Source organism: Phyllobates terribilis, unplaced genomic scaffold, assembly GCF_046119375.1.
Source record: "Phyllobates terribilis strain yellow unplaced genomic scaffold, ASM4611937v1 Scaffold_4__5_contigs__length_816908805, whole genome shotgun sequence".
NCBI classification, from domain to species: Eukaryota; Metazoa; Chordata; class Amphibia; order Anura; family Dendrobatidae; genus Phyllobates; species Phyllobates terribilis.
The window spans coordinates 782,456,068-782,482,855 of record NW_027362764.1 but is presented as its reverse complement, the minus strand read 5'-3'; the positions used below and the strand labels follow the sequence as shown (position 1 = coordinate 782,482,855).

At 46.1% G+C, this 26,788-nt stretch overlaps 1 protein-coding gene across 2 annotated transcripts in view; it reads left to right on the top strand.

Moving 5' to 3' along the window:
• Window positions 1–26,788, top strand: part of LOC141266062 (uncharacterized) — a 138,509-nt gene that overhangs the window by 58,349 nt on the left and 53,372 nt on the right. For both annotated transcript variants that reach the window (XM_073679937.1, XM_073679936.1), the window contains exons 2-3: window positions 16,730–18,997; window positions 23,941–24,132. In XM_073679937.1, coding sequence (XP_073536038.1) covers window positions 16,730–18,997; window positions 23,941–24,132 — 2,460 coding nt within the window. The remainder of the gene's footprint in view (window positions 1–16,729; window positions 18,998–23,940; window positions 24,133–26,788) is intronic.

Sequence of the window (26,788 nt, the reverse complement as noted above, 5' to 3'; positions counted from 1 at the left end):
GACTGTGCACTCAGTGAGCTCATTCTGACTGTGTACTCAGTGAGCTCATTCTGACTGTGTACTCAGTGAGCTCATTCTGCATGTGCGCTCAGTGAGCTCATTCTGCATGTGCGCTCAGTGAGCTCATTCTGACTGTGCGCTCAGTGAGCTCATTCTGATTGTGCGCTCAGTGAGCTCATTCTGATTGTGTACTCAGTGAGCTCATTCTGACTGTGTACTCAGTGAGCTCATTCTGCATGTGCGCTCAGTGAGCTCATTCTGCATGTGCGCTCAGTGAGCTCATTCTGATTGTGCGCTCAGTGAGCTCATTCTGATTGTGCGCTCAGTGAGCTCATTCTGATTGTGCGCTCAGTGAGCTCATTCTGACTGTGTACTCAGTGAACTCATTCTGCATGTGCGCTCAGTGAGCTCATTCTGCATGTGCGCTCAGTGAGCTCATTCTGACTGTGCGCTCAGTGAGCTCATTCTGACTGTGCACTCAGTAAGCTCATTCTGATTGTGTACTCAGTGAGCTCATTCTGACTGTGTACTCAGTGAGCTCATTCTGACTGTGTGCTCAGCGAGCTCATTCTGATTGTGCGCTCAGTGAGCTCATTCTGACTGTGCACTCAGTAAGCTCATTCTGATTGTGCGCTCACTGAGCTCATTCTGACTGTGCGCTCAGCGAGCTCATTCTGACTGTGCACTCAGTAAGCTCATTCTGATTGTGCGCTCAGTGAGCTCATTCTGACTGTGCGCTCAGTGAGCTCATTCTGCATGTGCGCTCAGTGAGCTCATTCTGACTGTGTACTCAGTGAGCTCATTCTGACTGTGTGCTCAGCGAGCTCATTCTGACTGTGCGCTCACTGAGCTCATTCTGACTGTGCGCTCAGTGAGCTCATTCTGATTGTGCGCTCACTGAGCTCATTCTGACTGTGCGCTCAGCGAGCTCATTCTGACTGTGCACTCAGTAAGCTCATTCTGATTGTGCGCTCAGTGAGCTCATTCTGACTGTGCACTCAGTGAGCTCATTCTGATTGTGTACTCAGTGAGCTCATTCTGACTGTGCACTCAGTGAGCTCATTCTGATTGTGTACTCAGTGAGCTCATTCTGACTGTGCGCTCAGTGAGCTCATTCTGATTGTGCGCTCACTGAGCTCACTCTGACAGTGCGCTCAGCGAGCTCATTCTGACTGTGCACTCAGTAAGCTCATTCTGACTGTGCGCTCAGTGAGCTCATTCTGACTGTGCACTCAGTGAGCTCATTCTGACTGTGTACTCAGTGAGCTCATTCTGACTGTGTGCTCAGTGAGCTCATTCTGACTGTGTGCTCAGTGAGCTCATTCTGACTGTGCGCTCACTGAGCTCATTCTGACTGTGCGCTCAGCGAGCTCATTCTGACTGTGTGCTCAGTGAGCTCATTCTGACTGTGTGCTCAGTGAGCTCATTCTGACTGTGCGCTCACTGATCTCCTTCTGACTGTGTACTCAGTGAGCTCATTCTGACTGTGTGCTCAGTGAGCTCATTCTGACTGTGTGCTCAGTGAGCTCATTCTGACTGTGCACTCAGTAAGCTCATTCTGATTGTGCGCTCAGCGAGCTCATTCTGACTGTGCGCTCAGTGAGCTCATTCTGACTGTGCACTCAGTGAGCTCATTCTGACTGTGCACTCAGCGAGCTCATTCTGAATGTGCGCTCAGTTAGCTCATTCTGACTGTGCACTCAGTGAGCTCATTCTGACTGTGCACTCAGTGAGCTCATTCTGACTGTGCACTCAGTGAGCTCATTCTGACTGTGCGCTCAGTGAGCTCATTCTGATTGTGCGCTCAGTGAGCTCAATCTGATTGTGTACTCAGTGAGCTCATTCTGACTGTGTACTCAGTGAGCTCATTCTGACTGTGTACTCAGTGAGCTCATTCTGACTGTGTGCTCAGCGAGCTCATTCTGACTGTGCGCTCACTGAGCTCATTCTGACTGTGCGCTCAGTGAGCTCATTCTGATTGTGCGCTCACTGAGCTCATTCTGACTGTGCGCTCAGCGAGCTCATTCTGACTGTGCACTCAGTAAGCTCATTCAAATTGTGCGCTCAGTGAGCTCATTCTGACTGTGCACTCAGTGAGCTCATTCTGACTGTGCACTCACTGAGCTCATTCTGATTGTGTACTCAGTGAGCTCATTCTGACTGTGCGCTCAGTGAGCTCATTCTGATTGTGCACTCAGTGAGCTCATTCTGACTGTGTACTCAGTGACCTCATTCTGACTGTGCACTCAGTAAGCTCATTCTGACTGTGCGCTCAGTAAGCTCATTCTGACTGTGCACTCAGTGAGCTCATTCTGACTGTGCGCTCAGTGAGCTCATTCTGACTGTGCACTCAGTGAGCTCATTCTGACTGTGTACTCAGTGACCTCATTCTGACTGTGTGCTCAGTGAGCTCATTCTGACTGTGTGCTCAGTGAGCTCATTCTGACTGTGCGCTCACTGAGCTCATTTTGACTGTGCGCTCAGCGAGCTCATTCTGACTGTGCGCTCACTGAGCTCATTCTGACTGTGTACTCAGTGAGCTCATTCTGACTGTGTGCTCAGTGAGCTCATTCTGACTGTGTGCTCAGTGAGCTCATTCTGACTGTGCGCTCAGTGAGCTCATTCTGACTGTGCACTCAGTAAGCTCATTCTGATTGTGCGCTCAGCGAGCTCATTCTGACTGTGCACTCAGTGAGCTCATTCTGACTGTGCACTCAGTGAGCTCAATCTGACTGTGCACTCAGCGAGCTCATTCTGACTGTGCGCCCAGTGAGCTCATTCTGACTGTGCACTCAGTGAGCTCATTCTGACTGTGCACTCAGTGAGCTCATTCTGACTGTGTACTCAGTGAGCTCATTCTGACTGTGCACTCAGTGAGCTCATTCTGACTGTGCACTCAGTGAGCTCATTCTGACTGTGCACTCAGTGAGCTCATTCTGACTGTGCACTCAGTGAGCTCATTCTGACTGTGTGCTCAGTGAGCTCATTCTGACTGTGCGCTCAGTGAGCTCATTCTGACTTTGCGCTCAGTGAGCTCATTCTGACTGTGCGCTCACTGAGCTCATTCTGACTGTGCACTCAGTAAGCTCATTCTGATTGTGCGCTGTGAGCTCATTCTGATTGTGCGCTCAGTGAGCTCATTCTGACTGTGTACTCAGTGAGCTCCTCCTGACTGTGCACTCAGTGAACTCATTCTGCATGTTCGCTTAGTGAGCTCATTCTGATTGTGCGCTCAGTGAGCTCATTCTGACTGTGCGCTCAGTGAGCTCATTCTGCATGTGCGCTCAGTGAGCTCATTCTGATTGTGCGCTCAGTGAGCTCATTCTGACTGTGTGCTCAGTGAGCTCATTCTGACTGTGCGCTCAGTGAGCTCATTCTGATTGTGCGCTCAGTGAGCTCATTATGAATGTGTACTGAGTGAGCTCATTCTGATTGTGTACTCAGTGAGCTCATTCTGACTGTGTACTCAGTGAGCTCATTCTGCATGTGTGCTCAGTGAGCTCATTCTGCATGTGCGCTCAGTGAGCTCATTCTGATTGTGCGCTCAGTGAGCTCATTCTGATTGTGCGCTCAGTGAGCTCATTCTGATTGTGCGCTCAGTGAGCTCATTTTGATTGTGCGCTCAGTGAGCTCATTCTGATTTTGTACTCAGTGAGCTCATTCTGACTGTGTACTCAGTAAGCTCATTCTGATTGTGCGCTCAGTGAGCTCATTCTGATTGTGTACTCAGTGAGCTCATTCTGATTGTGCGCTCAGTAAGCTCATTCTGATTGTGCGCTCAGTAAGCTCATTCTGATTGTGCGCTCAGTGAGCTCATTCTGATTGTGCGCTCAGTAAGCTCATTCTGATTGTGCGCTCAGTGAGCTCATTCTGACTGTGCGCTCAGTGAGGTCATTCTGACTGTGCGCTCAGTGACCTCATTCTGACTGTGTATTCAGTGAGCTCATTCTGACTGTGCACTCAGTGAGCTCATTCTGACTGTGCACTCAGCGAGCTCATTCTGAATGTGCGCTCAGTTAGCTCATTCTGACTGTGCACTCAGTGAGCTCATTCTGACTGTGAACTCAGTGAGCTCATTCTGACTGTGCACTCAGTGAGCTCATTCTGACTGTGCGCTCAGTGAGCTCATTCTGATTGTGTACTCAGTGAGCTCATTCTGATTGTGCGCTCAGTGAGCTCATTCTGATTGTGCGCTCAGTGAGCTCATTCTGACTGTGCACTCAGTGAGCTCATTCTGACTGTGCGCTCAGTGAGCTCATTCTGACTGTGTACTCAGTAAGCTCATTCTGATTGTGCGCTCAGTGAGCTCATTCTGATTATGCGCTCAGTGAGCTCATTCTGATTGTGCGCTCAGTGAGCTCATTCTGATTATGCGCTCAGTGAGCTCATTCTGACTGTGCACTCAGTGAGCTCATTCTGACTGTGCACTCAGCGAGCTCATTCTGAATGTGCGCTCAGTTAGCTCATTCTGACTGTGCACCCAGTGAGCTCATTCTGACTGTGCACTCAGTGAGCTCATTCTGATTGTGTACTCAGTGAGCTCATTCTGATTGTGCGCTCAGTGAGCTCATTCTGATTGTGCGCTCAGTGAGCTCATTCTGACTGTGCGCTCAGTGAGCTCATTCTGATTGTGTACTCAGTGAGCTCATTCTGATTGTGCGCTCAGTGAGCTCATTCTGATTGTGCGCTCAGTGAGCTCATTCTGATTGTGCGCTCAGTGAGCTCATTCTGACTGTGCGCTCAGTGAGCTCATTCTGATTGTGTACTCAGTGAGCTCATTCTGATTGTGCGCTCAGTGAGCTCATTCTGACTGTGCACTCAGTGAGCTCATTCTGACTGTGCGCTCAGTGAGCTCATTCTGACTGTGCACTCAGTGAGCTCATTCTGATTGTGCGCTCAGTGAGCTCATTCTGATTGTGCGCTCAGTGAGCTCATTCTGACTGTGCACTCAGTGAGCTCATTCTGATTGTGCGCTCAGTGAGCTCATTCTGATTGTGCGCTCAGTGAGCTCATTCTGACTGTGCGCTCAGTGAGCTCATTCTGATTGTGTACTCAGTGAGCTCATTCTGATTGTGCGCTCAGTGAGCTCATTCTGACTGTGCACTCAGTGAGCTCATTCTGACTGTGCGCTCAGTGAGCTCATTCTGATTGTGTACTCAGTGAGCTCATTCTGATTGTGCGCTCAGTGAGCTCATTCTGATTGTGCGCTCAGTGAGCTCATTCTGACTGTGCACTCAGTGAGCTCATTCTGACTGTGCGCTCAGTGAGCTCATTCTGATTGTGCGCTCAGTGAGCTCATTCTGATTGTGCGCTCAGTGAGCTCATTCTGACTGTGCACTCAGTGAGCTCATTCTGACTGTGCGCTCAGTGAGCTCATTCTGACTGTGTACTCAGTAAGCTCATTCTGATTGTGCGCTCAGTGAGCTCATTCTGATTATGCGCTCAGTGAGCTCATTCTGATTGTGCGCTCAGTGAGCTCATTCTGATTATGCGCTCAGTGAGCTCATTCTGACTGTGCACTCAGTGAGCTCATTCTGACTGTGCACTCAGCGAGCTCATTCTGAATGTGCGCTCAGTGAGCTCATTCTGACTGTGCACTCAGTGAGCTCATTCTGACTGTGCACCAAGTGAGCTCATTCTGACTGTGAACTCAGTGAGCTCATTCTGACTGTGCACTCAGTGAGCTCATTCTGACTGTGCGCTCAGTGAGCTCATTCTGATTGTGCGCTCAGTGAGCTCATTCTGATTGTGTACTCAGTGAGCTCATTCTGACTGTGTACTCAGTGAGCTCATTCTGACTGTGCTCAGCGAGCTCATTCTGACTGTGCGCTCACTGAGCTCATTCTGACTGTGCGCTCAGTGAGCTCATTCTGATTGTGCGCTCACTGAGCTCATTCTGACTGTGCGCTCAGCGAGCTCATTCTGACTGTGCACTCAGTAAGCTCATTCTAATTGTGCGCTCAGTGAGCTCATTCTGACTGTGCACTCAGTGAGCTCATTCTGACTGTGCACTCAGTGAGCTCATTCTGATTGTGTACTCAGTGAGCTCATTCTGACTGTGTGCTCAGTGAGCTCATTCTGACTGTGTACTCAGTGAGCTCATTCTGACTGTGCACTCAGTGAGCTCTTTCTGACTGTGCACTCAGTGAGCTCATTCTGACTGTGTACTCAGTGAGCTCATTCTGACTGTGCGCTCAGTGACCTCATTCTGACTGTGTATTTAGTGAGCTCATTCTGATTGTGTACTCAGTGAGCTCATTCTGACTGTGTGCTCAGTGAGCTCATTCTGACTGTGCGCTCAGTGAGCTCATTCTGACTGTGCGCTCAGTGAGCTCATTCTGACTGTGCGCTCAGTGAGGTCATTCTGACTGTGCGCTCAGTGACCTCATTCTGACTGTGTACTCAGTGAGCTCATTCTGATTGTGTACTCAGTGAGCTCATTCTGTCTGTGCGCTCACTGAGTGCACAGTCAGAATGAGCTCACTGAGTACACAGTCAGAATGAGCTCACTGAGTACACTGTCAGAATGAGCTCACTGAGTGCACAGTCAGAATGAGCTCACTGAGTACACAGTCAGAATGAGCGCACTGAGTGCACAGTCAAAATGAGCTCACTGAGTACACAGTCAGAATGAGCTCACTGAGTACACTGTCAGAATGAGCTCACTGAGTGCACAGTCAGAAAGAGCTCACTGAGTACACAGTCAGAAAGAGCTCACTGAGTGCAGAGTCAGAATGAGCTCACTGAGTACACAGTCAGAATGAGCTCACTGAGTACACTGTCAGAATGAGCTCACTGAGTGCACAGTCAGAATGAGCTCACTGAGTGCACAGTCAGAATGAGCTCACTGAGCGCACAGTCAGAATGAGCTCACTGAGCACACAGTCAGAATGAGCTCACTGAGTACACAATCAGAATGAGCTCACTGAATACACAGTCAGAATGAGGTCACTGAGCGCACAGTCAGAATGACCTCACTGAGCGCACAATCAGAATGAGCTCACTGAGCGCACAGTCAGAATGAGCTCACTGAGTGCACAGTCAGAATGAGCTCACTGAGTGCACAGTCAGAATGATCTCACTGAGTGCACAGTCAGAATGAGCTCACTGAGTGCACAGTCAGAATGAGCTCACTGAGCGCACAGTCAGAATGAGCTCACTGAGCGCACAGTCAGAATGAGCTCACTGAGCACACAGTCAGAATGAGCTCACTGAGTACACAATCAGAATGAGCTCACTGAATACACAGTCAGAATGAGGTCACTGAGCGCACAGTCAGAATGAGCTCACTGAGCGCACAATCAGAATGAGCTCACTGAGCGCACAGTCAGAATGAGGTCACTGAGCGCACAGTCAGAATGAGCTCACTGAGCGCACAGACAGAATGAGCTCACTGAGCGCACAGTCAGAATGAGCTCACTGAGCGCATAGTCAGAATGAGCTCACTGAGTGCACAATCAGAATGACCTCACTGAGCGCACAGTCAGAATGAGCTCGCTGAGTGCACAGTCAGAATGAGCTCACTGAGCGCACAGTCAGAATGAGCTCACTGAGTACACAATCAGAATGAGCTCACTGAGTACACAATCAGAATGAGCTCACTGAGCGCACAGTCAGAATGAGCTCACTGAGTACACAGTCAGAATGAGCTCACTGAGCGCACAGACAGAATGAGCTCACTGAGCGCACAGTCAGAATGAGCTCACTGAGCGCACAGACAGAATGAGCTCACTGAGTACACAATCAGAATGAGCTCACTGAGTACACAGTCAGAATGAGGTCACTGAGCGCACAGTCAGAATGACCTCACTGAGCGCACAGTCAGAATGAGCTCACTGAGCGCACAGTCAGAATGAGCTCACTGAGCACACAGTCAGAATGAGCTCACGGAGTACACAATCAGAATGAGCTCACTAAATACACAGTCAGAATGAGGTCACTGAGCGCACAGTCAGAATGAGCTCACTGAGTACACAGTCAGAATGAGCTCACTGAGTACACAGTCAGAATGAGCTCACTGAGTGCACAGTCAGAATGAGCTCACTGAGTGCACAGTCAGAATGAGCTCACTGAGCGCACAGTCAGAATGAGCTCACTGAGTGCACAGTCAGAATGAGGTCACTGAGTGCACAGTCAGAATGAGCTCACTGAGTGCACAGTCAGAATGAGCTCGCTGAGCGCACAGTCAGAATGAGCTCACTGAGTGGACAGTCAGAATGAGCTCACTGAGCGCACAATCAGAATGAGCTCACTGAGTGCACAGTCAGAATGAGGTCACTGAGCGCACAGTCAGAATGAGCTCACTGAGCGCACAGACAGAATGAGCTCACTGAGCGCACAGTCAGAATGAGCTCACTGAGCGCACAGTCAGAATGAGCTCACTAAGCACACAGTCAGAATGAGCTCACTGAGTACACAATCAGAATGAGCTCACTGAGTACACAGTCAGAATGAGCTCACTGAGCGCACAGACAGAATGAGCTCACTGAGCGCACAGTCAGAATGAGCTCACTGAGCGCACAGACAGAATGAGCTCACTGAGTACACAATCAGAATGAGCTCACTGAGTACACAGTCAGAATGAGGTCACTGAGCGCACAGTCAGAATGACCTCACTGAGCGCACAGTCAGAATGAGCTCACTGAGCGCACAGTCAGAATGAGCTCACTGAGCGCACAGTCAGAATGAGCTCACTGAGCACACAGTCAGAATGAGCTCACTGAGTACACAATCAGAATGAGCTCACTAAATACACAGTCAGAATGAGGTCACTGAGCGCACAGTCAGAATGAGCTCACTGAGTACACAGTCAGAAAGAGCTCACTGAGTGCACAGTCAGAATGAGCTCACTGAGTACACAGTCAGAATGAGCTCACTGAGTGCACAGTCAGAATGAGCTCACTGAGTGCACAGTCAGAATGAGCTCACTGAGCGCACAGTCAGAATGAGCTCACTGAGTGCACAGTCAGAATGAGCTCACTGAGTGCACAGTCAGAATGAGCTCGCTGAGCGCACAGTCAGAATGAGCTCACTGAGCGCACAGTCAGAATGAGCTCACTGAGCGCACAGTCAGAATGAGCTCACTGAGCGCACAGTCAGAGTGAGCTCACTGAGCGCACAGTCAGAATGAGCTCACTGAGTACACAATCAGAATGAGCTCACTGAGCGCACAGTCAGAATGAGCTCACTGAGCGCACAGTCAGAATGAGCTCACTGAGCGCACAGTCAGAATGAGCTCACTGAGCGCACAATCAGAATGAGCTCACTGAGTGCACAGTCAGAATGAGCTCACTGAGTGCACAGTCAGAATGAGCTCGCTGAGCGCACAGTCAGAATGAGCTCACTGAGCGCACAGTCAGAATGAGCTCACTGAGCGCACAGTCAGAATGAGCTCACTGAGCGCACAGTCAGAGTGAGCTCACTGAGCGCACAATCAGAATGAGCTTACTGAGTGCACAGTCAGAATGAGCTCAGTGAGCGCACAGTCAGAATGAGCTCACTCAGTACACAGTCAGAATGAGCTCACTGAGCGCACAATCAAAATGAGCTCACTGAGCGCACAATCAGAATGAGCTCACTGAGCGCACAATCAGAATGAGCTTACTGAATGCACAGTCAGAATGAGCTCACTGAGTGCACAGTCAGAATGAGCTCATTGAGTGCTCAATCAGAATGAGCTCACTGAGCGCACAATCAGAATGAGCTCACTGAGCGCACAATCAGAATGAGCTCACTGAGCCCACAATCATAATGAGCTTACTGAGTGCACAGTCAGAATGAGCTCAGTGAGCGCACAGTCAGAATGAGGTCACTGAGTACACAGTCAGAATGAGCTCACTGAGTACACAATAAGAATGAGCTCACTGAGCGCACAATCAGAATGAGCTTACTGAGTGCACAGTCAGAATGAGCTCAGTGAGCGCACGATCAGAATGAGCTTACTGAGTACACAATCAGAATGAGCTTACTGAGTGCACAGTCAGAATGAGCTCACTGAGTGCACAGTCAGAATGAGCTCACTGAGTACACAATCAGAATGAGCTTACTGAGTGCACAGTCAGAATGAGCTCACTGAGCGCACAGTCAGAATGAGCTCACTGAGCGCACATGCAGAATGAGCTCACTGAGCGCACAGTCAGAATGAGCTCACTGAGCACACAGTCAAAATGAGCTCACTGAGCGCACAGTCAGAATGAGCTCACTGAGCGCACATGCAGAATGAGCTCACTGAGTGCACATGCAGAATGAGCTCACTGAGCGCACATGCAGAATGAGCTCACTGAGTACACAGTCAGAATGAGCTCACTGAGTACACAATCAGAATGAGCTCACTGAGTACACAATCAGAATGAGCTCACTGAGCGCACAATCAGAATGAGCTCACTGAGCGTAGAGTCAGAATGAGCTCACTGAGCAGACAGTCAGAATGAGCTCACTGAGCGCACAATCAGAATGAGCTCACTGAGCGCACATGCAGAAAGAGCTCACTGAGCGCACAATCAGAATGAGCTCACTGAGCACACAGTCAGAATGAGCTCACTGAGCGCACAATCAGAATGAGCTCACTGAGCGCACAGTCAGAATGAGCTCACTGAGTACACAGTCAGAATGAGCTCACTGAGTACACAGTCAGAATGAGCTCACTGAGTACACAGTCAGAATGAGCTCACTGAGCGCACAGTCAGAATGAGCTCACTGAGCGCACAATCAGAATGAGCTCACTGAGCGCACAATCAGAATGAGCTCACTGAGCGCACAATCAGAGTGAGCTCACTGAGCGCACAATCAGAATGAGCTTACTGAGCGCACAATCAGAATGAGCTCACTGAGCGCACAATCAGAATGAGCTTACTGAGTACACAGTCAGAATGAGCTCACTGAGTACACAATCAGAATGAGCTCACTGAGTGCACAGTCATAATGAGCGCACTGAGTACACAGTCAGAATGAGCTCACTGAGTACACAATCAGAATGAGCTCACTGAGCGCACAGTCAGAATGAGCTCACTGAGCGCACAATCAGAATGAGCTCACTGAGCGCACAATCAGAATGAGCTCACTGAGCGCACAATCAGAATGAGCTTACTGAGCGCACAATCAGAATGAGCTTACTGAGCGCACAGTCAGAATGAGCTCACTGAGCGCACATGCAGAATGAGCTCACTGAGCACACATGCAGAATGAGCTCACTGAGCGCACAGTCAGAATGAGCTCACTGAGCACACAGTCAGAATGAGCTCACTGAGCGGACAATCAGAATGAGCTCACTGAGCGCACATGCAGAATGAGCTCACTGAGCGCACAGTCAGAATGAGCTCACTGAGCGCACAATCAGAATGAGCTCACTGAGTGCACATGCAGAATGAGTTCACTGAGTGCACAGTCAGGAGGAGCTCACTGAGTACACAGTCAGAATGAGCTCACTGAGCGCACAATCAGAATGAGTTTACTGAGTGCACAGTCAGAATGAGCTCAGTGAGCGCACAGTCAGAATGAGCTCACTGAGCGCAAAGTCAGAATGAGCTCACTGAGCGCAGTCAGAATGAGCTCACTGAGCACACAGTCAGAATGAGCTCACTGAGTACACAGTCAGAATGAGCTCACTGAGTGCACAGTCAGAATGAGCTCACTGAGTGCACAGTCAGAATGAGCTCACTGAGTGCACAGTCAGAATGAGCTCACTGAGTACACAGTCAGAATGAGCTCACTGAGTGCACAGTCAGAATGAGCTCACTGAGTGCACAGTCAGAATGAGCTCACTGAGCGCACAGTCAGAATGAGCTCGCTGAGTGCACAGTCAGATTGAGCTCACTGAGTGCACAGTCAGAATGAGCTCACTGAGTGCACAGTCAGAATGAGCTCGCTGAGCGCACAATCAGAATGAGCTTACTGAGTGCACAGTCAGAATGAGCTCACTGAGCGCACAGTCAGAATGAGCTCACTGAGCACACAGTCAGAATGAGCTCACTGAGCACACAGTCAGAATGAGCTCACTGAGTACACAGTCAGAATGAGCTCAGTGAGCGCACAGTCAGAATGAGCTCGCTGAGCGCAGTCAAAATGAGCTCAGTGAGCGCACAGTCAGAATGAGCTCACTGAGCACATTCAGTGAGCTCATTCTGCATGTGCGCTCAGTGACCTTATTCTGACTGTGTATTCAGTGAGCTCATTCTGATTGTGTACTCAGTGAGCTCATTCTGACTGTGTGCTCAGTGAGCTCATTCTGACTGTGCGCTCAGTGAGCTCATTCTGACTGTGCACTCAGTGAGCTCATTCTGACTGTGCACTCAGTGAGCTCATTCTGACAGTGTACTCAGTGAGCTCATTCTGACTGTGTACTCAGTGAGCTCATTCTGACTCTGCACTCAGTGAGCTCTTTCTGACTGTGTACTCAGTGAGCTCTTTCTGACTGTGCACTCAGTGAGCTCATTCTGACAGTGTACTCAGTGAGCTCATTCTGACTGTGTACTCAGTGAGCTCATTTTGACTGTGCACTCAGTGCGCTCATTCTGACTGTGTACTCAGTGAGCTCATTCTGACTGTGCACTCAGTGAGCTCATTCTGACAGTGTACTCAGTGAGCTCATTCTGACTGTGTACTCAGTGAGCTCATTCTGACTGTGCACTCAGTGAGCTCTTTCTGACTGTGCTCTCAGTGAGCTCATTCTGACTGTGTATTCAGTGAGCTCATTCTGATTGTGCTCTCAGTGAGCTCATTCTGACTGTGTATTCAGTGAGCTCTTTCTGACTGTGCTCTCAGTGAGCTCATTCTGACTGTGTATTCAGTGACCTCATTCTGATTGTGTACTCAGTGAGCTCTTTCTGACTGTGTTCTCAGTGAGCTCATTCTGACTGTGCACTCAGTGAGCTCATTCTGACAGTGTACTCAGTGAGCTCATTCTGACTGTGTACTCAGTGAGCTCATTCTGACTGTGCACTCAGTGCGCTCATTCTGACTGTGTACTCAGTGAGCTCATTCTGACTGTGCGCTCAGTGACCTCATTCTGACTGTGTGCTCAGTGAGCTCATTCTGACTGTTTGCTCAGTGAGGTCATTCTGACTGTGCGCTCAGTGAGGTCATTCTGACTGTGTGCTCAGTGAGCTCATTCTGACTGTGCGCTCAGTGAGCTCATTCTGTCTGTGCGCTCAGTGAGCTCATTCTGACTGTGCGCTCAGTGAGCTCATTCTGACTGTGCGCTCAGTGAGCTCATTCTGTCTGTGCGCTCAGTGAGCTCATTCTGACTGTGCGCTCAGTGAGCTCATTCTGACTGTGCGCTCAGTGAGCTCATTCTGTCTGTGCGCTCAGTGAGCTCATTCTGTCTGTGCGCTCAGTGAGCTCATTCTGACTGTGCGCTCAGTGAGCTCATTCTGACTGTGCGCTCAGTGAGCTCATTCTGTCTGTGCGCTCAGTGAGCTCATTCTGTCTGTGCGCTCAGTGAGCTCATTCTGTCTGTGCGCTCAGTGAGCTCATTCTGTCTGTGCGCTCAGTGAGCTCATTCTGTCTGTGCGCTCAGTGAGCTCATTCTGTCTGTGCGCTCAGTGAGCTCATTCTGTCTGTGCGCTCAGTGAGGTCATTCTGACTGTGCGCTCAGTGAGGTCATTCTGACTGTGCGCTCAGTGAGGTCATTCTGACTGTGCGCTCAGTGCGCTCATTCTGACTGTGTACTCAGTGAGCTCATTCTGACTGTGCGCTCAGTGAGCTCATTCTGATTGTGTACTCAGTGAGCTCATTCTGACTATGCGCTCAGTGAGCTCATTCTGACTGTGCGCTCAGTGAGCTCATTCTGACTGTGCGCTCAGTGAGCTCATTCTGATTGTGTACTCAGTGAGCTCATTCTGACTATGCGCTCAGTGAGCTCATTCTGACTGTGCGCTCAGTGAGCTCATTCTGACTGTGCGCTCAGTGAGCTCATTCTGTCTGTGCGCTCAGTGAGCTCAATCTGACTGTGCGCTCAGTGAGCTCATTCTGACTGTGCGCTCAGTGAGCTCATTCTGTCTGTGCGCTCAGTGAGCTCATTCTGTCTGTGCGCTCAGTGAGCTCATTCTGATCGTGGGAAGCGAAGAGCCTGTAAAAGTAGAATGTTAGAACATTTTTACTGAAACATAGTTGCAAACTGAGATTTTGGCAAATTGCAAAACAAAAATCAGCAGTGGAAATTGATCTGCGTTGCCAATGTTCACACTTTACAGAAAATTTCTGCTGCAGATTTGGCTTTAAATCAGCGACGATTCCACAATAAAGTCTTCATGTGTGACGGGAGGATCTTGTCATGGCTTTTGCCGTCTGCTTTACAAAGCGCTGAATAGTTTGAAACCTGCAAGAATGAGCGCTCTGATTTCTGTGCTGATATCTTTCCGCTACATTTGAACAAAGTCTTAAATCCTCCATTTATTGTGTTATACCGTAAATTGCTGCCTCGTATCAGTGGCAGAGTCACACAGGAGAGGTCAGAAAGTTTCATTAATGCACAAGGGAGAAAACTTATAATGTAAAATGATTTTTGAGAGGGTTTGAAGTCAGAGGATATTTGCTCGGTGACGGTGCTACTTTCTTTTTTTTTTTTTTTTTCTTGCAACTACATAGGACTGATTTTCTCTTTAATCGCACACAATTAAAGGGCTATTTAGAAAGTTACCCCCTTTCCAAAGAATAGGGGATAAGATGCTGATGGCTGTGGGTCCGACCACTTGGTGGTTAGCAATGAAATAATTCTTGCATATCAGCTCCACTTACACCATAAATCCAGCCTCCTAGTTGTGTAACGACCGGAACGCCGGTCGAATGTGTATGAGGAATATGGGGCTGCTATGAATGACTCCGACCTTGTATAGTGGCAAATAACTTTCTTTATACTGGTCACAAAAATGACAGGGTTAAACAATTCTACAAAATATGGACCACAACAGCCACTAACACAAAATACAAGTTATGCAGCCCGAGAGAGCCCAAGTGCTAATCTCGCGGGGATGAGCCAAACTACCCCTGGGCTATGCCGCTCCCACCCTTATTCAGTACAGGGCCTACCCAGGATGTTACCGCGGACGTGGCACGTGGTCCTCCCAGGAATATAACCTTACATCCCCCTCCCACACTAATACAATGGGATCTGGGTACCCTTGTTTTCCCCTTAGAGAACACTCATATATATATTTAACCAATGCGTTACCTATACAGTATACAGTTTCTCTTCTTACAAGAGCAAAGAGAAATCTCTCAGACTTAATACATATACAAACAGTTAACAAACTAAACCTTTAATTAGACCCTGATCTCTGGCCACGGGGTTTGATCAGCTTCTCCTTCTCACCAAGCTCTCCAGCACATCCAGGTGTCAGCAGGAATTAGAATCAATCTCAGTCTCAAAGTGTAGTTCACAACAGGGCTCCTTTGTAGTATCCACATACACAGAGTCTTAAAGTACCAGATCCTTCACAATCTCTGGATCAAGCCTGATCAGTCCATCAGCACCGACATACACCAGGCAGTTCTCAGCACTACTGGAATCACTAACTAGCTTTCCCTAACTGACTACACAGTTGGTGACCGGTCACATATCTCAGTTACTCAGAAGTCACAGCTTCTTCTTGGACACACCATCTGGCTGCAGTCTGTACAAGCTCTTCAACGTCACTCAGCATTCAGACGCATGTCGCCTTCTCATAGGACTTCCTGGATCTCTCTTTCCCGGGCTTTTTTACAGATCCCTGGGCTTTTTCTTTACTTGTTTCTTGCTGACCCCTAATGGCCGGACTAAGCCATTGCAGGAGAAATTTACACTGTCATAAATATGAGCTCATTACTAGAAAGGCATGTCAACATGTTACAGTTGCACAGCAGAGCTGGTCTGGGTCTGTTAGTGCACAGAAGCCCCTGCTCCCACCTAGCACCCAGCAATCACATGATCGCTGTATCCAGAGGATGAAGCACTGTTAGCACTTATATTGTATACACAGATCTTGTTCAGAACTATATATACTGCGATCAGGAAGGCAGAAACAGTAATAAACCATCTCTGCCTTTTCTCTGGGGAGTTTGTCTGACGGGGCCTCCCCACTCCTGCTGATTCTGCAATGACATTTTAGAGTGTCACTACAGAGTAATATGTGAACCAACCAGATATTTTAAGTCTATAGGTGGCCTGCAAGTAGTTAAAGAAGCACTCCAATTAACTTTTTCTTACCCTAACACTGTGTATATGTGTATGTAGTACAGTGTCAGTATGTTAATATACTCACCTAGCACCATCTTCTCCAATATCGAGCGCCATTCCACTCCTCTTCTGAGTGACGTCACCGCTCTACAGACTCTCCGGTTCACACTGCGCTCTGCATGACCCAGGAGTCTCTCTAAGGCCACGGCCCCACTATCAGTATTTGGTCAGTATTCGGTCAGTGTTTTTTCTCAGAAGTGGGAGCCAAAACCAGGTGAGGAACAATCAGAGAAAAGGTATAATAGAAACAAGTCACCAATTCTGCATATATCACCCACTCCTGGTTTTGGCTCCCACTCCTGAGAAAAAATACTGACCAAGTACTGGTAGTGGGGCCATGGCCTTACAATGTAATTCTATGGAGCCTCATTCTACGCCTCGTTCTGCTACTCCATGGGCTTACATTATAAAAGCCATTTTTGTGTCCATAAAACGTGAAAAAGTCAGTGATATTGATGCATCTGTGCACCTTATTCTCATCCACTTGTGATGATTTCCAACATTATGTTGCCAATTTAGCCCCAACAGGAGCATTATTTCATGATGGAGCCTATCCTGGCAGTGAGACCAACACCAAGCCACCAGAAATGAGTAGCATCAGCGCAGGACTAGCAGAACCTGTTGTCTTCCTGACCAATGCTACATTTCCTTCTGTCGCCACAAGCCATCAGAACAAGGTGAAGGATTCAACTGCTTTTTCGGTCAAAATATTTGAACCACCGCCAAGTAAACATACGGAGAGAGAACCTCCCATGGGTGTACTGCTTATGGAGCCTACAGGGAGAAACAATGCCTTATCCCCATCCCCAACACTGAAGCCACAAGGTGACATCACACTGCCACCTATGGATCAGAAGACAGAGCTTAAGACATCTACAGTTACAAGCAGCATAATCCTATCAAGTACAACAGGGATCACCAATATTCCACCTGAGCTGACGAAAAACATCATCGATGTAGCGACCACCACTCTATATACACACAGGCATCAAGAAACCTCTCAACTAATAAGCTCTTTGTCAACACCCACACAAGCCAACACAGCGCTGCCAGTATTTACCACAGATTGGGAATCAACAAGACCTTCTGACACCATTATCCAATCAACTACAAAAGGAGTCACCAATATTCAACCTAGATTCACGAAAATCATCATCGATGTAGCAGACACTACTGTATATAACTACAGCCCTCAACCTATAAGCTCCCTGTCATCACCTACTTCAAAGTCACAAGCCAACACAGCAGTGCCAGGATTTACCACAGATTGGGGATCAACTAGACCTACTGACACCATCATCCCATCAATTACAATAGGAGTCACAAGTATTCAACCTAGATTCACGAAAAACATCATCAATATAGCAGACACTACTGTATATAACCACAGCCCTCAACCTATTAGTACCCTGTCATCCCCTACTTCAAAGTCTCAAGGCAACACAGCACTACCAAGATTTACTACAGATTGGGGATTAACAAGACCTTCTGACACCATTATCCCATTAACTACAAAAGGAGTCATCTCCAGTATTCAACCTAGATTCACGAAAAACATAATTAATGTGGCAGACACTACTGTATATAACCACAGCCCTCAACCTAGAAATTCCCTCTCATCCCCTACTTCAAAGTCACAAGCCAACACAGCAGTGCCAGGATTTACTACAGATTGGGTATCAACAAGGCCTTCCGACACCATTATCCCATCAACTTCAAAAGGAGTCGTCTCCAGTATTCAGCCTGTATTCACAAAAAACATCATCGATGCAGCGGACACTACTGTATATAATCACAGACCTCAACCTACAAGTTCCCTGTCATCCCCTACTTCAAAAACTCAAGCTAACACAGCACTGCCAGGATTTACCACAGATTGGGGATCAACAGGACCTTCTGACACCATTACCCCATCAACTACAAAAGGAGTCTCCAGTATTCAACCTAGATTCACAAAAAACATCATCAATGTAGCAGACACTACTGTGTATAACCACAGCCCTCAACCAATAAGCTCCCTGTTATCACCTACTTCAAAGTCACAAGCCAATACTGCACTTTCAGGATTTACCACAGATTGGGGATCAACAAGACCTTCTGACACCATTATCCCATCAACTACAAAAGGAATCACCAGTATTCAACCTAGATTCACAAAAAACATCATCGATGTAGCAGACACTACTGTAAATAACCACAGCCCTCAACCTATAAGTTCCCTGTCATCACCTACATCAAAATCTCAAGCCAACACAGCACTGCCAGGATTTACCACAGATCAAGGATCAACAGGACCTTCTGGTACCATAATCCCATCAACCACAATAAGGATCACCAGTATTCAACCTAGATTCACGACAGACATCATTGATGTAGCACACACTGCTGTTTATACTTACAGCCATCAAGAAACATCTCAACTAATGAGCTCATCATATATTCCAACCACAAGTATACCATCATCCTCCATGTCTGCACCAGCGATGTGTATTACCACTGCCAGCACAATGCAAGAGACAACAAGGCCAACAAATGATATACTGACAACTACAACAGAGGATACTACGACTGCACCTTTGAGAGCCGATAAAACACCCCCCACAATTTTGCCCCTAAATTCTAAAATCTCCGACCCCAAGCCACCATCAATGACGCTGGCAAAAACATCTGTATCATTCAACTCTAATAACCCTAGCACCATGTTACCAGCTATAACAAGTACTGGAAAAACATTTAATGTGACAGGTTCCTGGTCTCCAGAGAAAAAATCTGTACCAATACCTCATGGTATGTTTTTTGCTACTACATTAGCTACTATATCTGCATTGACATCTGTGACTGCCACCATCTACATTTATGCTGATATCCACGTTTAGGGATAACACATTATTAATCATCAAAACTACACTGATAACAGAGACAACACCAACCTCTACTACATCTACATGAATACTAATAATTATGTCCAGGGCACCAATGACACCCACTACACTACATCAGCTGAGACAACATCAACAAAGCCTCCAAATATTAATCCCATCATATTACCAGCAATATCAACAAAGTGCCAACAAATATACCACCAGATATAACAACTCATCACATACATTTTAGTGTGGTAAAAATCTCACCACAATAAACTGCAAGTGAACCACCACCTTATACCATGACTGGCTCCATATCATCTATTGACGTAACTGTACCACCATCTTCTACCATGACTAGCACCATATCACCTACTGATGGAACTTTACCACCACCTTATACCAAGACTGTCTCCATATCATCTACTGACGTAACTGTACCACCAATGATAGTTTCTTTTGCATTCCTCACATGTAATAAAGCTGTCAAACAGTAGCAAATCATGCACACAGGAGTGATTTAAACATAACACCGAGCAGCTGTAACTACTCGGTGCTCGCCCGAGCATACTCGGCAAAAGGGTTAACTGAACATACTCAACACTAAACTTTACCACCACCTTATACCATGACTTGCTCCATATCATCTACTGACGTAACTGTATCACCATCTTCTACCATGACTGGCTCCATATCATCTACTGATGTAACTGTACCACCACCTTCTACCATGACTAGCACCATATCACCTACTGATGGAACTTTACCACCATCTTCTACCATCACTGGCTCCATATCATCTACTGACGTAACTGTACCACCACCTTCTACCATGACTAGCACCATATCACCTACTGATGGAACTTTACCACCACCTTATACCATGACTGGCTCCATATTATCTACTGAAGTAACTGTACCACCATCTTCTACCATGACTAGCACCATATCACCTACTGACGTAACTGTACCACCACCTTCTACCATGACTAGCACCATATCACCTACTGATGGAACTTTACCACCATCTTCTACCATCACTGGCTCCATATCATCTACTGACGTAACTGTTCCACCACCTTCTACCATGACTAGCACCATATCACCTACTGATGGAACTTTACCACCACCTTATACCATGACTGGCTCCATATTATCTACTGAAGTAACTGTACCACCATCTTCTACCATGACTAGCACCATATCACCTACTGACGTAACTGTACCACCACCTTATACCAAGACTGACTCCATATCATCTACTGATGGAACTTTACCACCACCTTATACCTGGCTCCATATCATCTACTGATGTAACTGTACCACCATCTTCTACCATGACTGGCACCATATCATCTACCGTTCCAATGACCACAGCAGCATCAACACCTACTAGGACTGACACCATGATTATGATAGAAAAAACAATACCTTCTAGAACAACTGACCACTGCACCAATTACTCCATTTTAGGGTGGTAACAACCTCACCACAATAAACTGCTAGAGAACCACCACCTTCTAACATGACTGGCAACACATCATCAGCTAACGTAACTGTACCATCACTTTCTGACGATTTTGCAAGTTTTCCCACTTAAAAAGAATGGAGAGGTCTGTAATTTTTATCGTAGGTCACTTCACCTCTGAGAGACAGAATCTAAAAATAAAAAACAGAAAATGACATTGTATGAGTTTTAAAGAATTAAATTGCATTTTATTGCATTAAATAATTATTTGATACAATAGAAAAACAGAACTTAATATTTGGTCCAGAAACCTTAATTTGCAATTACAGAGGTCAGACGTTTCCTGTAGTTCTCGACCAGGTTTACACACACTGCAGCAGGGATTTTGGCCCACTCCTCCATACAGATCTTTCAGATTTCGGGACTGTCACTGAGAACATTGAATTTCAGCTCCCTCCAAAGATTTTCTATTGGGTTCAGGTCTGGAGACTGGCTAGAACACTCCAGGATCTTGTAATGCTTCTTCCTTAGTTGTCCTGGCTGTATGTTTCAGGTTATTGTCATGCTGGAAGACCCAGCCATGACCCATCTTCAATGCTCTTACTAAGGAAAGGAGATGGTTAGCCAAAATCTCACGATACATGACCCCATCCATCTTCCCTTCAATAGGATGCAGTCATCCTGTCCCCCTTGCAGAAAAACACCCCCAAAGTATGATGTTTTCCCCCACTATACTTCACTGTAGGGACAGTGTTCTTGGAGTTGTACTCATTCTTCCAGGGGCGGACACAGACTGTAGTGGGCCCCTGTGCAAGAAATTTTTGGGGGCCCCCCCCTGCTCTTCATAAGGCAACAAAGTTATGTAAACATAACCCCCCCATGTGCAGCTCACCCCACCGTGCATCTCACCCCACCGTGCATCTCTCACCCCCCCGTGCATCTCTCACCCCCCCCGTGCATCTTTCATCCCCCCATGTGCATCTCTCATCCCCCCATGTGCATCTCTCATCCCCCCCATGTGCATCTCTCATCCCCCCATGTGCATCTCTCACCCCCCCATGTGCATCTCTCATCCCCCCATGTGCATCTCTCACCCCCCCCCATAGTGCATCTCTCATCCCCCCCCATAGTGCATCTCTCATCCCCCCCCATAGTGCATCTCTCATCCCCCCCACCATAGTGCATCTCTCATCCCCCCCACCATAGTGCATCTCTCATCCCCCCCACCATAGTGCATCTCTCATCCCCCCCACCATAGTGCATCTCTCACCCCCCCCACCATAGTGCATCTCTCATCCCCCCCCACCATAGTGCATCTCTCACCCCCCCACCATAGTGCATCCCTCATCTCCCCCCCCACATGTGCATCTCTCATCTCCCCCCATAGTGCATCTCTCATCCCCCCACCATAGTGCATCTCTCATCCCCCCACCGTAGTCCATCTCTCACCCCCCCCATAGTGCATCTCTCATCCCCCCCCACCATAGTGCATCTCTCATCCCCTCCCATCATAGTGCATCTCTCATCCCCTCCCACCATAGTGCATCTCTCATCCCCCCACCATAATGCATCTCTCATCCCCCCCACCATAGTGCATCTCTCATCCCCCCCACCATAGTGCATCTCTCATCCCCCCCACCATAGTGCATCTCTCATCCCCCCCCATAGTGCATCTCTCATCTCCCCCCATAGTGCATCTCTCATCTCCCCCCATAGTGCATCTCTCATCCCCCCCCCATAGTGCATCTCTCACCCCCCCCACCATAGTGCATCTCTCACCCCCCCACCATAGTGCATCTCTCATCTCCCCCCATAGTGCATCTCTCATCCCCCCCCATAGTGCATCTCTCATCCCCCCCCCATAGTGCATCTCTCATCCCCCCCCCATAGTGCATCTCTCATCCCCCCCACTCCTAGTTAATTGTATTTAAAAAAAATAAAACTTGTTATACTTACCCCCATGCGATCCCTGCAGAATCCTGGCGCTCGTCCAAATCGCTGACACCAGGTTCTCCTGACTTCCGGCCATGTGACGGCGCCGTCACATGACCGGAAGTCAGGGGAATCATGAAGGCGCTGCCGCAGCATCGCAGCGCAGCGCTGAGACGTCCCGGACCCGGCGCTTAGCATGGGGCCGGGGGCCCCATGAGGAGAGAGACGCACAAGAGGGGGGGCCCCAACGGGGCTCCGAGGGGGCCCCTACCGGCCGGGCCCCATACTGGAGTCAGGACAGTCATGCCCTGATGGCGGCCCTGCTGGAGGGGCCCCCTCTCCCTCGGGGCCCCCGTTCAATGAACCGGCTGCACGGGCGGTAGTTCCGCCCCTGCATTCTTCTTCCTCCTTTAAACACGTGGAGCTGATACCAAAAAGTTTTATTTTGGTTTCATCTGACCACATGATCTTCTCTCATGCCTCCTCTCGATCATCCAGATGGTCACTGGTGAACTTCAAACGGGCCTGGACATGTACTCGGGTGAGCAGGGGGACCTTGCGTGCACTGCAGGATTTTAATCCATGACGTCATAGTGTGTTACTAATGGTAATGTTTGAAACTGTGGTCCCAGCTCTCTTCAGGTCATTGACGAGGTCCTCCCATGTAGATCTGGGCTGATCCTTCCCCCACGAGGTCAGATCTTGAATGGAGCCCCAGACCGAGGAAGATTGACAGTCATCTTGTGTTTCTTCCATTTTCTAATAATTGTGCCAACATTTGTTGCTTTCTCACCAAGCTGCTTGCCTATTGTCCTGCAGCCCATCACAGCATGTGCAGGTCTACAATTTTGTCCCTGGTGTCCTTAGACAGCTTTTTGATCTTGGCCATGGTGGAGAGGTTGGAGTAGGATTGATTGAGTGTGTGGACAGGTGTCTTTTATACAGGTAATGAGTTCAAACAGGTGCAATTAATAAAAGGTAATGAGTGCAGAGTAGGAGGACTTCTTAAAGAAAAACTAACCGATCTGTGAGAGCCAGAATTCTTGCTGTTTGGTCAGTGATCAAATACTTATTTCATGCAATAAAATGCAATTTAATAATTTAAAAATCCTACAATGTGATTTTCTGGATTTTATTTTTAGATTCTGTCTCTCACAGGAGAAGTGACCTAAGATAAAAATTACAGATCTCTCCATTCTTTGTAGGTGGGGAAACTTGAAAAATCAGCCATGTATCAAATACTTATTTTCCCCACTGACGCTATACCCACCACCTTCTACCATGACTGGCACCATATCATCTAGCGTAGCAATGACCACAGTGGCATTAACACCTACTAGCACTGACACCATGATAATGACAACAAAACCAATAGCTTCTAGAACTACTAACCACATACCCCTAACTGCATCAATTATTCTAAGCTGCACGAATGACATTTAAACTGATTACCACCATACCTCCAGGTACCTGGGGCACACCCATGCCCTACAGCGTAACACCGCAATCATCTCAAGCTCCAAAGAGATCTACATATTCCAGAATAAACCTCAACACGTCATCGACCATAGAAACCACTGAAGAACAAAGCTTAGAAGTCACAGAAACAGGAGAAGAAAACACCTTACACCCAAAAATAACAATGAGCAACTCTGGAGGTGAGCAGACATTTTATCTATTTTTCCATTTTATTTTATCTGTACGGTTTTTGACGTGTCAATTGTGATGTTCCTCATTACCAACACTTTATAGTAATAGTAATTCAATATAAATTATTCCTCGCATATAGGAGCAGTATTATAGTAGTTATATTCTTGTACATAGGAGCAGTATTATAGTAGTTATATTCTTGTATATAGGAGCAGTATTATAGTAGTTATATTCTTGTACATAGGGGGCAGTATTACAGTAGTTATATTCTTCTACATAGGAGCAGTATTATAGTAGTTGTATTCTTGTATATAGGGGACAGTATTATAGTAGTTATATTCTTGTACATAGGAGCAGTATTATAGTAGTTGTATTCTTGTATATAGGGGACAGTATTATAGTAGTTATATTCTTGTACATAGGAGCAGTATTATAGTAGTTATATTCTTGTACATAGGGGGCAGTATTATAGTAGCTATATTCTTGTACATAGACGGCAGTATTATAGTAGTTATATTCTTGTACATAGAGGACAGTATTATAGTAGTTATATTCTTGTACATAGGGGCAGTATTATAGTAGTTATATTCTTGTACATAGGAGCTGTATTATAGTAGTTATACTCTTGTACATAGGGGCAGTATTATAGTAGTTATATTCTTGTACATAGGGGCAGTATTATAGTAGTTATATTCTTGTACATAGGAGCTGTATTATAGTAGTTATACTCTTGTACATAGGGGCAGTATTATAGTAGTTATATTCTTGTACATAGGGGCAGTATTATAGTAGTTATATTCTTGTACATAGGGGCAGTATTATAGTAGTTATATTCTTGTACATAGAGGACAGTATTATAGTAGTTATATTCTTGTACATAGACGGCAGTATTATAGTAGTTATATTCTTGTACATAGAGGACAGTATTATAGTAGTTATATTCTTGTACATAGGGGCAGTATTATAGTAGTTATATTCTTGTACATAGGAGCTGTATTATAGTAGTTATACTCTTGTACATAGGGGCAGTATTATAGTAGTTATATTCTTGTACATAGGGGCAGTATTATAGTAGTTATATTCTTGTACATAGGGGCAATATTATAGTAGTTATATTCTTGTACATAGGAGCAGTATTATAGTAGTTATATTCTTGTACATAGGGGCAGTATTATAGTAGTTATATTCTTGTACATAGGAGCATTATTATAGTAGTTATATTCTTGTACATAGGGGCAGTATTATAGTAGTTATATTCTTGTACATAGGGGGCAGTATTATAGTAGTTATATTCTTGTACATAGGAGCAGTATTATAGTAGTTATACTCTTGTACATAGGGGCAGTATTATAGTAGTTATATTCTTGTACATAGGGGCAGTATTATAGTAGTTATATTCTTGTACATAGGAGCTGTATTATAGTAGTTATACTCTTGTACATAGGGGCAGTATTATAGTAGTTATATTCTTGTACATAGGGGCAGTATTATAGTAGTTATATTCTTGTACATAGGGGCAATATTATAGTAGTTATATTCTTGTACATAGGAGCAGTATTATAGTAGTTATATTCTTGTACATAGGGGCAGTATTATAGTAGTTATATTCTTGTACATAGGAGCATTATTATAGTAGTTATATTCTTGTACATAGGGGCAGTATTATAGTAGTTATATTCTTGTACATAGGGGGCAGTATTATAGTAGTTATATTCTTGTACATAGGAGCAGTATTATAGTAGTTATACTCTTGTACATAGGGGCAGTATTATAGTAGTTATATTCTTGTACATAGGGGCAGTATTATAGTAGTTATATTCTTGTACATAGGAGCAGTATTATAGTAGTTATATTCTTATACATAGGAGCAGTATAATAGTAGTTATATTCTTGTACATAGGGGACAGTATTATAGTAGTTATATTCTTGTACATAGGGGGCAGTATTATAGTAGTTATATTCTTGTACATTGGGGGCAGTATTATAGTAGTTATACTCTTGTACACAAGGGGCAGTATTATAGTAGTTATATTCTTGTACATAGGAGGCAGTATTATAGTAGTTATATTCTTGTACATAGGAGCAGTATTATAGTAGCTATATTCTTGTACATAGGAGCAGTATTATAGTAGTTATATTCTTGTACATAGGGGCAGTATTATAGTAGTTATATTCTTGTACATAGGTGCAGTATTATAGTAGTTATATTCTTGTACATGGGGGCAGTATTATAGTAGTTATATTCTTGTACATGGGGGCAGTATTATAGTAGTTATATTCTTGTACATAGGAGCAGTATTATAGTAGTTATATTCTTGTACATAGGGAGCAGTATTATAGTAGTTATATTCTTGTACATAGGGAGCAGTATTATAGTAGTTATATTCTTGTACATAGGAACAGTATTATAGTAGTTATATTCTTGTACATAGGGAGCAGTATTATAGTAGTTATATTCTTGTACATAGGGAGCAGTATTATAGTAGTTATATTCTTGTTCATAGGGAGCAGTATTATAGTAGTTATATTCTTGTACATAGGGGGCAGTATTATAGTAGTTATATTCTTGTATATAGGAGCAGTATAATAGTAGTTATATTCTTGTACATAGGGGCAGTATTATAGTAGTTATATTCTTGTACATAGGAGCAGTATTATAGTAGT